This window comes from Gambusia affinis, linkage group LG07 (genome assembly GCF_019740435.1).
Source record: "Gambusia affinis linkage group LG07, SWU_Gaff_1.0, whole genome shotgun sequence".
Taxonomy (NCBI): domain Eukaryota; kingdom Metazoa; phylum Chordata; class Actinopteri; order Cyprinodontiformes; family Poeciliidae; genus Gambusia; species Gambusia affinis.
Window position 1 is genome coordinate 20,519,175 of NC_057874.1, and position 13,221 is coordinate 20,532,395.

A 13,221-nucleotide genomic window follows, 5' to 3' on the forward strand; every position below is an offset into this window, starting at 1 on the left:
AAAACAGAAAGATCAATTTTAATTTATTCTAACCTCCAAACTTTTTCAAAATTTTGTGTGGGTGCAAAAAGCCACAAAAGCTGGCTTAAAATAAATCTTTTTCTGGACAATCAACACATACAAAGTATAAAACAAAATTGTTTTGTTAATAAAGCATTACTTTATTATGTTGGTGTATGTGGAACAATGACAGACATGGAAGTTAAGCAGACAGCTTATTTCTGAGCTACTGCTTTCCGTGCCGCCTTCAAGCCCTTCTTGTTATGCTTCTTGGCAAAACGCATATTCCTCAGGAATTTGGGATCCACCTGCAAACAGGAAGGTTAACAGAATGAGTGAGCTGTTGGACTAAATAGTCTAGCATAAACCATTAAAACATCCAGGGGAAACAGATTTTGCTCATCAAAGTAAATCCTGTAAAGCAGCTTAGATTGAAGAAAAACTATGGTGCAAAAATTCTGAGCACAAATACAGAATACTACACCAGTTTCACCAGAAATGCACAAAACAAACATGCAATATGAAAATTTTACTAATCTAAAAACATTTTAACATCCTTAGACCTTTGAAAACAAAGCTGTAAGTGTTTGAAGCTACAGCATATTTTCCTAATGTAATCTTTCAAAGCTCTATTGGCAGCTGGAAGTAAACTATTTTATAGTCAACCGAATGAGAAAACATTTTTATCCAACATTTGTGCAAATATTTAGTTAAAAGCATTTAGACCAGCATGATACTAGAAAATGTATTGCGATATAACTGCCCCTTACAAAACAAACAATGTCATAATCAAGAAGTAAACTTTATCATTTAGAGGTTCTCGATTAATTTTTTTTATAGTTGTAGGCATCAGATGAAATAGTATTAAACTCAACAAAAACAATCCTGTAAACAGCATTCTTTAATCTTTCAACATTTTAAAGATTTTAAATGAAAGCGATGGTCTATTATCACAACATGCTTGTTCAAGAGGGAATGCTGCATCAGTGCAATATGCTGGGTTTACTTATAAAATTTGAACCATTTCTCCTTCTAGACGATCCATGTCTCTCTCTGTCTCCTAGATACAGCTGCTGGCTGAGATTTTTCCTGCAACTTTTTCATCCTTTAGCCGTTTAAACCAGCTCAGAGTTTATCTGTTACGTTTCTTTCTCCTAGATGAAGTCACAGAAGTACTAACAGACAGCATACTCAAATCCCTAGTCAGTCACGGTAGATGGCTGCTTGTAATGAACCACGTTTGGCTTAAGGTTTCTTTTTGTTAGTTTTCCTCTCCACTGTCACTATATGCATGTTCAATGTGCGGGAAGTGATTCTCAACTATCACTACATGCTCATCCAGGAGGAGTGAATGCTGCATGTCAGTAACTCAACGTGATCTGCTTAGTAATGTTTTCTGCCACTTAGAATAATACATTGAACTTGACTGTAATGTTTAAAAACTGGAATAAATTTGGAATGTATGTAGCCAATTGAATTGTTTGACAAATGAATAAATGTCAATTCAGAGACACTGATTTGGTGTCATTAAAAAGTGTATCTTCTTCCAGGTGAAACTTTGTTTCCATTTACATTTTTAACAAAACATATACATGTAACACAGAGCAGAGTTGTGAACATACATACATACCCCCTTCAAGGACTCATAGCGATTAGATCTGGGCTTCTTGATGCCATTTCTGTGCCATTTGCGAGCTGTTGAAATAAGACAGTCATTCGTTTTAACATCGCCCTTTGCACATAGCTAGATAAATATAAACGAGTAAATTCAGATGCAATGACTTACACTGGTTGTGAGTTGTGTGGTTCTTAGACTTTGCCATTTCAACGCTGGTAAATCTGTAGAACGGACAAGAGAAAAACAAAACCAGCGCATCATAAGCCACGAAAAGCGATGCTAGCGTCTGTTGCCATTAAACGTTCATTTAGTTCGGCTTGTTAGCCACCAAAAAACCTTTTATTCTAAAAAAAAAAACAATAAAAACGCTGCATAAAAAGACCGAATGCAAGAGGACAATATAGTCAACTAAATCACGAACTAGTTGGTATTATGTCGGTAGCTGTAGAGAACAACTGAATAGCTACACAGATGTTAGCACTATTCAGACGTTTTATTTGTCTCTTTTTAAGGGTCGAATCCTATCCATAATGTGAAGACTACATTATTAACTAGAAGCGTTATCAATGTCCGCGGATATTTGGTCAACAGTATACAAAACAAAAGCAGATGGATGAAGATTATAATAAGCTTAAAGAACCGGGATAAATAAATACCTGCCACACTAACAGACGACAACCGGAAGAGAAAGAAAGTTCGCTGCGGCAAAGAGAAGAAGACTTGAGTCAAGAGCGGAGCTGTGTGAGAGTCGCATGTTTTTGCACACTGCCATCTGTTGGTGGGTTATAGTATAACAAAGAGCTCACACAAGACCGCCTGGTGTCGCTCAATCCACAATAACAAATACAGTCACATCAACTTTATGTTAAGCAAAGCGTTGCCTGAAAGATCACAATGTTCTTTTCCTCTTTATTTGTTACTTAGATGTCAATAATGTGCGATGCGTGACTAAAGTGTAACTAAGCTTTTTTTCTACATACCCCTTTCAATTCATAATTAGAATGACAACAGAAAAATTAAATTGATTTAAATTACAATATATGACATTAGTGTTGGTCCACTGATCAACATAGTCATTGTTTCTAAGCATTTCTTTCGGATCACATCCTCATCTTTAATTGAAAATAAAGATAATAATACAATATTATTAGCAGATTGTGTTTCCGCACTTACTTAGAGATGAGATGTTGGCCTTCAGACCAAATCCATTTATTGTAATTTAACTGTTAGCCAAAAGCAAACAGAGAACTCATTTTCTAAAGGTAACTCAGCAGATTGGTGTAAATAATTATATTTAACTTATCAAATATGAACTAGACCTGTACAGTAAAGCAATAGTTATCACTGTTGCTTTGTAATAAGGAGCTCCTGTGTTTGAATCCTGGTGTGAGGTCTTTCTTCATGTTCTCCCTAAGCGTGCTGCTAAGCTAACATGACTATATACTAGCTTAATGAGTTTCCAAATTGTCCATGTGTAGTTGTATGCATGTGTAGTTGCTTGTTCTGTGTGTCTCTGTGTTGCCCTGTTATAAACTGGCCTCTCATCCAACGACTGTTGGAGACAGACATCAGTGAAGACAAGCAGGTATGAACAATTAATGGATGAATAGACAAATTAAAAAGAAAAACACAGAATATAATTGCAATCATAGAGAGTGCACAATCTCCGCAGTAGTTCAACATTTAATATCTTGAGGCAGAAAGGTGTGTAGCTGCTTCTTGGTTCTGCTTTTGATGTTGTGATGTCATTTGCATAATGGCAGCAGTTCAAAAGTTCATGGAGAGAATGTAAGGAATCTCTGCTTATGTTTCAGAGCCTGCTCCTGCAGGAACTGTGATGAAGATCCTGTAAATTGTAGAGACACTTCAACGACCTTTTTCTTTCAGCTTCCTTCAACATCCTCTGCACTGCTGCAGCTAACGTATGGCACTGAGATGCAGAAAGCTGACATCTTCCCAACTAAAGCTCTCCAGTGTTCTGAGAATACTGGTAGAGAGTGATGTTTGTTTCACTTCCTCAGAAAGCGCAGTCTCTGCGGGGTCCATTTCACACCCTCTTTCTTGTTCTTCAACTGTGAGGTAATCGGCGATCTGCACACAGAGGAACACAACACTAACCACTCCATCAACCGCACTGTTGCTGATGCTGAGAGGGGCGTGTCTGGTCATGGTTTCTAAACATTGGTGTTCTTCTCTCTTTGTTCTCTTTAAGGATCTGACAGTTGTCTGTGCATCACTAGTGTTCTGATAAGATGAGATCAAACAGGAACTTTGTGAGCTACAAACAAAATGTTTGTAAGTGGAAAAAATAAGTATGCATCTCTCTGAACATACCATTCATTCCTATGTTGATATATTCTGGTGGCAGCATCAGACTGTGGTGATGCTTTCCTGAGTAGAGATGTGGAAGCTGGCCTGAGCTGGAAGACGGATAGAGGGAAAACTTGAAAAAAAACCTGACTTACAAGATGACAAGCTGAAACACACAGTCAGATAGAAATGGTTACATACATGGGCTTTCACCTTATTTGATTTGATTATCAAGAAATTATACAAAGTCGTTCATATTATATGCATTTTGTATAACTTACATAACTTCTCTGACTTTTTTTAAACATATAAAACACAATAAAGAACAGAAAGAGAGAAATAATAATAATAATAATAATAATAATAATAATAATAATAATAATAATAATAATAATAATAATAATAATAATAATAAAATTTAGAGAGATTGTGTTTGCCTATTTCTAACAGATTAAAAGGATATATTTTACTCCCTTAAATGCTGATTTCTTATCCCATCTCCAGCAGTTGTTTCACAACTTTAAGGCTTTAACAATATTTTTCCGCCAAGCCACTCAGTGTATAACAACTCTTCACTAGGAGCTTATAGATAATGACTTGAAGGCATTTTTTTTGACAGAAGCTTGAATGAAACAAGGCTGAGATTCTGTGGGACTTTGATTTCACAGATCTGCTAAGAATATCTTTAGCGACGACACACAGCGAGGTGAGATGATGGACAGATTAGAAAGCAGCCAGACAGATCCACAGGGACTGCTGTGCTGTTGTTCCTCCTCTGTGTGATGAAGGGTGTGAATGGATGCAGAGCTGTGTGAATGAGCTTACATCTTGTTCTCCCTTACAAGCACACACACACCAAGGATCCACCAAGGGACTGTTCTATACTCACTTTTCCTTTCCTTTCCTTTCCTTTCCTTTCCTTTCCTTTCCTTTCCTTTCCTTTCCTTTCCTTTCCTTTCCTTTCCTTTCCTTTCCTTTCCTTTCCTTTCCTTTCCTTTCCTTTCCTTTTCTTTTCTTTTCTTTTCTTTTCTTTTCTTTTCTTTTCTTTTCTTTTCTTTCCTTTCCTTTCCTTTCCTTTCCTTTCCTTTCCTTTCCTTTCCTTTCCTTTCCTTTCCTTCCCTTCCCTTTCTTTTCCTTTCCTTTCTCAGACTGGGTGAATCCCTGCTCAAGCTGAAGAAATCGTGCCGCAGGATCCTATATTTAGCCCCTGGTTTGATCAGAAGAGTCTCTTCGCTCCACTCTGCAGCTCTTAGCTCTGCTCAGTCAATTACAGATTTGGATACATGTGTTGTTTCTTGTTTTCTCCCTCATCTGACAGCAGCGGAGAGCATGCTGGCTGCCACTTTCTCTGATATCTTTCACACATGGTGATTTTGGTTTTGTGGTGAGTTTTGAACAACATGAACATGCTCGGGTGAGCTTTTTTTTTCCTTCACTGTTTATATCTGATCGTCCTGCAGTCATTGGCCGAGTTGCATCGCTGAAACTCTAAATTATCAAACCTCAAAGCATAACAGTACAATGCTTTAAAAATACTTCCAACCACATTGCTTGGAATAGAATTTGGCTAGTTTTCATTGTGCTCCTTTAAAAAGATTTATGGTAGTAAAATGTTTTGTCTCAGTCTGCAGGTCTTTGCCTGTTCAGTATGTTGAGCTACACATCAGTTATTCACACAATGTCAGGTAAAAATGAAGCAAAATGCGCAATTAAGGAAAGAAAACAAGTTACTTTTTGGTTGCTGGGAAGTAAACTGAATATAAAACAACAAACCCCAGGATGCCAAGACAAGAGTCAGTAATTTATAAGGAATATCAATGGTAAGGCAAAGTGAAACACACTGCAAATGCAAGTAAGAATAAATCTGAACGAGCAGACCAATTGCAACAACATTCAAGATGCTGTTTACAGTAATACCCACTGCCTCAAAAGAGAAAAGAAAGTAAACAAAGGCAATCACTTGAAACATGAAAAAGATATGCCATCTAATTATATCTGACATTACAATGTTGGCAGAGATCCTGATCTGAAGGAATTGTTGGTTTCAGACTCCAGGAGTTGTAACTAAAACAGCTAATTTGGGATTTAATTAGTCAGTTTGACTAATTTAAAACTGCTGTAGTTCAAAAAGTTATGCAAAGGTCCAGGAGCGAAACACACCAACTGTGATCCTAATCATGTAATTTACAATTAGCAGATCTAAAAAAGGTGAACAACCTCTTATAAAATCAAGGTCGTGAATCAGTGCACTGATTCACTGCAGTATTTACATTTTTGTGAAAATTAAAACACGTTTTATTGCAATTTTAAGCGATAGATTGGTACAAAATAGTGAATAATTATATGACTTTTAATAATAAAAGTCTTTGTATTCAACTCACCTTTGTCTATCTTTCATAGAGTCATTTTTTTTCCAAGTCTCTACAAAGCTTTGCACATCTTGATGCTGGAACTTTTGGCTATTCTTTCTTGGACAATAGCTCAAGCTTAGTAATACTGGACCGAGAGCCTCTGTGAACATCAAGTCTTACCACAAACACTCCATTACATTTGAGTCTAAACTTTTGGTTGGGCCATCTTAACACACAAATATCCTTTGAACTTGTGGTTCTGGCAGTACCTTTAGTTATCTTGATAGATTTTTGCTTAAAAAGATCGTTTTCCAGAGTTGCCCTGCATCAACTTTCCTTTTCATGCTCAAGACAAAGGACCCCGTCATATCCAGGGTGATTTGGAGGACTAGTTTTCCATCACTCACGGTGCTTTGCATCTAGGCCAGAAAGGATGATTTTGGTTCTTCTTCCAAAAGTTTGCTTAGTCCGCTACAAAGTTTGTAGCAAACATCAACTTTATTAATGTTTTTCTTCTTGCCACTCATCCAGACAGGTCAGATTTGTGGCATGCATCCCTAATACTTGTCCTTTTTAACATGTATTCCAGATAACCTGTTAATCCCTGCAGTTGATTGTGGTATGACAAAATGTGTAAAAGTTCAAGAGTGCAATCTGTTCAGGTGATAGAGATACACAACCTTCATTTTACATATTTAGAATCTAGAAATATTTATTTGAATACATTTTATGACTGTCATTTCTGCTTTTTGCCTGGGATTGCTTTGCAGAGTACAGCTGTTGCCAACAATGCTGAGTTTGCAGTCTTTCCTGCACAGTATTAGCCTTTTGAATCAGGCTTTCCACCATCTGGAAGGAAGTACATGTGCATCTGCTTTTATAGAACAGCCAAGGGGAACATCCTCTCACTGAAGAGACTTGTCACGGGCCAAGGACTCCCATCGCAGACTGGAAAATCAAGCCGAGAAGCTTTGAGATGTGTGCTTCCAACACACATTTTTATGGAAAAAAACACACATAAAAGAGATACAATTGTTGTATTTGACCCTCCTAATGTCTTGTCTTCCTCACACGTATAAACTAATCTAGGTATAACTGTGCATTTCTCTGTTTTGTACAAGTGCAGGCAAACGTGCACACACATGCACACACAAAAAAAAAAAAACACTCAACATTACTGTTACAGGATATGAAAATCGCATCTGTTGACTTGAATTATATCACATATTAAATCTCATCTGAATCTTTAGATGAGAAGGAAAAAAAATCTCCAAACTTGCACGTCTAAAAGTGTTAATTATTTTTAATATGAATTACTGATTTTAGTGCCAGAAGAAATAAAAGACTAATTATCTTTGCTTCAGAAATCCGTTTTTATTATGAAAAAAATTCCAAGTCTTCCACACTTGCATATCTAATAATGGAGTGGATATCATTCACCATGACCTACTTATAGTAATTATACTATGAAGATGTATAGTATAGAGACAATATCTTCTGAGGGGCTTTAATTCCCACCAACAATAAGCTGTGGTATTTAATTGCTTCCCTGTGAGACATTTAAACTGAACACATGCAGCTTTCCCCACTGCTGAACTCGTTTCATCTCTGTAATATCCAATTTCATCTTTATTGTGACTCTTTGTCATTCTATTCTTTTATTTCTTCTCTCAAATTATTTGAGAGCATCGTTTAAAAGTTATTTGCAGTTGCTGTTATGTCGAATACGTTAGCGATATTTTGTAGATTTTCTGGCGTTTATGTGTCTGGTGTGTTGGTAACTTTGAAATTGCTCATGCTAAATTTTTCCCTAATCAGAACAGACTTCAGGGTTATATGTTCATCTCAAGGACACAGAGTACGTCTCCTTCATGTAAAATAAAGAAATGTTTATTGTGGCTTTCCAAGACATAGTAATCTGAGTTTGTGTTACGCAGAGTAAAGGGCTGCTGCCTGAAGCTGTATACCAGCAAACTACTTATTCTGCAGCATTCTGCTCAAATGATAATTGTAAGTCAAATGTGTTTTTAAACAAATCTCAACAGAAAAAAAAGTGACATCACTTTTCATAAACCTGAAAGGCATGTTTTGTTTGTTTGAAATGTGCATTTTGTCATAAAACTGAAATACATACAAAAATGAACTTATAAATGAATTTACTCAACAAAAAACTGTAAGATTACAGAGTCAGCTCCACTTTTCTTGTCATCCTTTAGTTAAAAGGATCTTAACTCAAATTTATGGTCAGATTAAATCCTGTTTTTATTTATAGTGAACAATTTCTTAATATATGTGGTTATGGATAGAAAGAAAATGAGGAAATAAAGCTCAGTTTTAGGAATCAGAAAATTGTGAAAGATGAAGTTCTCTGTTGAGCAGTCAGGGAAAAACTTTAATTGTTCCAGATAATCTCTCCTTTTTCTTTTATTTACTTCCCATTCATTCTTTTTTCATCCACGACCTCCATTGCTTCTCTAAAAAAAAAAAATGTCGATTTTCATTTTTGTCTCTTCCGGTCTCTGTTTCTCAGTTTCACCTCTGACCTCCTGTCTCCCTTTTGCAATGATTCACACCCACTTTCATTTCCTTTTCATCTCCAAGAGGAAGTCTCGTCTTTGAGCTGCACAAAGTGAATCCCCCAGGGAGTTACTTCCCATCAGTACATGAAAGATTTGGCTCATAATGTCTCTGGAAGCTGAAGGAACCAAAGGCAGAATGGTTTGGATCTCAGAAGAGGCGTGATGAATTTTTATGTGCAAATAGGCAACCTGTAATAAATATTTTTGGTTTAGATTAGAAGTGATCTTCTAGCAGCATATCTGAAGGAAAGAAAAAAGGCTTAATCAGCTTGAAGTTATGCGTTTATACTCAGTCGTCCACAGCTATGAACAGATTAGTACTTCATGTCTAAACCTGGCTGGTATTGCCAATTACAGTCAGTCATGCTTGTTCTCTCCTACTTCTTTTACCCTCTTTTTCCAGCTCTCTTCTTGATTAACAAACCTTCGCCCGCTGTGAGCCATCAGCCTTCAGCTGCAGTTCGTCTCTTACCTTTTCCATAAATACCTGAAGGCTGCAGCCATTTAATATCACACTGTAAAACTGTTAAAGACGGTCATTTACTATAAGCTTTTGCTTTAGTTCTCTTTTTGCTTTGGAAGGTGTTTGTAGTTCTCTTGTTTTTGTGGCTGGATCCATTAATGTTGCCACAGCTGGCCTTTAAACTACATGTACAGCTTCAAGTCAAATTCATGAAACTTCATCATGAAATACAAAACCTGCAAAAACCCAAAAATCATGCACTCAGAAATCTCTGACCTTCTTGCTGTAAGGCAACAGTGCTAACAACTATCTCACTGTGCAGCCCATCCTGCTAATCTGGAAGTGGAAATGCTTCCCCATTGCCCCATCTGGTCTCCATAGAGTCTAATAAGAGGTGGAGAGATGGGGGCATTTGTCTAGTTTTGAGTGCAAATATCTTAGTACACTTGAAATAAGACAAAACTAACTTAGATGTAGCTTTTCAGCAAGGTACAAGGGCTTATTTTAAATAAATAATTCCTCCATGAAAAAGTGCTAGTTCCATTGACAGATTATTTCTCTTATAAAATGGGAAACCTCTTGTTTTAAGTGAAATAATCTGCCAGTGAAACTAATACTTTTTAAATTCAATATTGAGGAATTATTTACTTAAAAGATGCTGAACATGTACTTACTTATTTTTCTTATTTCAAATGCATTAAGATTTTTGTACTGGAAACTAGTCCAGAAACACAAGACTTAGTGATTTTGAAGTGCATGTCTTTTAAAATAAAAACTCAACATCCTTAGGATTTTGCTCAATCTTATCATCTTCAAGCTCATGAACCATTGGTGTCTGAACAGTTACTGAACAGTAATCTGACAACCTACATTTATTTATTTAATTTTAGAATAAGCTAAACATGACATCTGTGACAGACTGGCGACCTGTCCAGGGTGAATCCCGCCGTATGTATATACAGTACAGACTGTACATACACACACACACATATATATATATATACCGGTACATATATATATATATACCGGTACATATATATATATATATATATATATATATATATATATATATATATATATATATATATATATATATATATATATATATGTGTGTGTGTGTATTTTACTGATAAACTCAATTAGTAAAGTTCCTGCTGGTTAATTGAACTGATATTGCAGACAATCCAGTCACATGGTTAGAATAGAAGGAAAGTTCTTCTTTTTCAAATGTTGGGCAGGAAATGTTGCTTCCTGCACAGCATTGTATTTATCGTATTAGGGGATAGAAAATATTAAAGTAATAAATTAGATGTTTGTAACACAGAAGATACAGCTCAAAATAACCAAACACCTACTGAGGTCAGAGTACCTCGAGAGAATTCACAGATTCATGGAGAAAACATGCAAACTTGATGCATTTAAACTTCAGGCAGGGATTCAAACCCAAGACCTTCCTACTGCAAGGCAACAGTGCTACCAACTGCACCACTATGCGGTTCACATTGAAATCTCTATAGCGTATTTTCTCAAAAGTCAGAACATTAGTGCCTTCAGAAAAAAACAGCTCTCCTTTTATTTCAATCTATGTTCTGATATTAAGATATCCTCCTATATGATTCTGCTCCCAGAACCTTTTCATTCTTAAGGCATGTGTGAGTTTTTTCTGATATATGTGGTTAAATAAATGTCTTCATGATGTATCTAGAACAGATGTTTCTAACTTGATTTTAACAAAAATTTTCTGAATTAATAGAAATGAGGACATAATCATATGAATTATACTCCCTTCTGAAAACAGAATAACTCTGATATGTTAAAAAAATAGTCCAATGTGGATTTAACCTTTGATTTGAAAGAAATAGACTGTATTTTCTAAATGGTACAACTTTTAAAGTAGCAGTAGTGTTATTTCTCCAATTACTCAAGACGTCTTGCTCAATAAAAGGTGATGCAGTTTTGCGTAATTGTTCCACCTCCACAGATATGACTCAGGTCTTCCACTCTGCTTAAGAGAAAAAATAGCTTTGTATTTTTAGCATATATGCAGTAAACTTCTGTCTTGCTTCAGAGAAATATTCCAGTTTTGTTCTTACTAGTCAGTATAATTTGTTTCTACCCCAAATTAGCAGTGAGGCTGAGCATTTACTTTAAACCAATCTCTGTGTATGTGTGTCTTTTAACTCTCTCTGTGGTGGCTTCAGGAATAAAAACAGATGTCTCTGAATATTAATAACAACATGAAGCAGAATTTGAATAACAGGAGCACTTTCTGTCCCTCTGTCTTGTTGTCTGACTTTGATCCAACATACTTGGATCAAAGTCAGCCATTTACTTCTGGTTCACATAAAAAACATCAACACTGTTCAGTGAACAGTGACTCATAACATCATACTGATTTGTTTGTCCATCAGCAGAAGATGTTGCATAAAATATCAGCGCACCGTGAGAAACCATATTACAGCAGACAAGATGTAACCAGAGAAAATATTACAATAACATCCAAAAATAAATGCAGTTTTGGTCAAACATTAAGCAACAATGGATGTTTTCTTCTTTGTTTTGGTATCCTGGCTGTGCTCATTTACTTGAAAAAAATAACATTGCAACTTGATTTGCTTGTTTCAAATGCACATATTGATTAAGATGCAGAGCCTCTAATCGAAGAATCATGACACACAAATCTGGCACTAGGAGCAGGCTCCAGGGATTTCTGTTCACCATTGTTTTAAAAGGAGAGTCTACTCCGACTGCATATTCCTGACAATAAAAAACAGACAGTGGGTCATTATTTGAAACTCAATGGTTACAACAACTTTTTATTTTTGGTTTTATCAGGATTCTCTGCTCTCTATTAGCACTTTTTTCCTTCTGTTGTTACTTTCATCCAGGTGCACAGGAAGGAAATAAGATCCAAACTCATCTGGAAAAGACAATTTTGTTCAGTTTTTGTAAGCAATGCTCTGCTTTATAGAAGATGTATACATTTCTATTAAACTGATAATAGTTGGAGCGTCATTCCCATATGAGGAGGACACAGTTCTCATCGCATCCAGTTCAATTTCTGACCTTGTGACCTCTGCTGCATCTCTCTCTGCCTATTTCCTGTCAATAAAGATTAATAGTGCCAAAAAAATCTTTAAAAATAATTACAAATTGATGTTTTACTACATTTTGCACACAAGTAAATGAAAATGTCTTAGTGACAGTCATTTCAACACTTGTCAGATGTCAAATCCTTGTTTTCTTCAAACTAAAATAAATTTGGACAGTTTTGTGCCACTAAAGTAAACAGTGAGATGAATCAAAACAAAAATCCTTGCTGTAAAGTGATTAAGCATTTCTCTCAAATACATTCAGTGAAAAAAAAGTCTCTACAATCTTTTATAGTTTGTTCTCCTTGAGGAGTGAGCAGGTGACTGTCTGCTAGTTGACTGTTAACAATTTGTAATTTTATTATTTTTCTATAATATTAAGTTTATCTAACAAACATTAATTTTGTGGTTTCATCACCTGTAAAGGCAATCATTAATTTTACAGGAAACCACTGTAACTGCATTAGAGTGTGTTTTTTGAATATTTGTGTGAAACTAATTTTAATTTTTCAATTACACCCAAATTTATAAAGTTTTATATTGTAGTGGATATGAAGGTAAGAATGTTAAGCTACAACTTTGCGTCCAGTGGGATTCTTCAAATGCTTTTCAATTAAATGTACTCATCTTACAAGTAGCAGATGTTTCAATTGTAATTTGGTTAAACTGTATAATACTTATTAGTTTGGCAAAAATGTTCATCTTACGGTGATTAATTAGCTTAGATTTTTAGTTTGGTACCTATTTTTTCATCTTGATACCATAGGGACTAAGGTTGAAGGTTTGTTAACAACAAGCCATTCCAATT

At 35.6% G+C, this 13,221-nt stretch overlaps 1 protein-coding gene across 1 annotated transcript; it reads right to left on the reverse strand.

Annotated features, from left to right (window-relative positions):
• Positions 1-137: 137 nt before the first annotated feature.
• On the reverse strand, positions 138-2,371 carry rpl29 (ribosomal protein L29). Its single transcript, XM_044121169.1, has 4 exons — positions 2,275-2,371; positions 1,787-1,839; positions 1,631-1,695; positions 138-308 (listed from the first exon to the last, which is right to left on the reverse strand). The coding sequence occupies exons 2-4, from the start codon at positions 1,821-1,823 to the stop codon at positions 216-218; spliced, it is 195 nt and encodes a 64-aa protein (XP_043977104.1). The 5' UTR covers positions 1,824-1,839; positions 2,275-2,371; the 3' UTR covers positions 138-215.
• Positions 2,372-13,221: the final 10,850 nt, after the last annotated feature.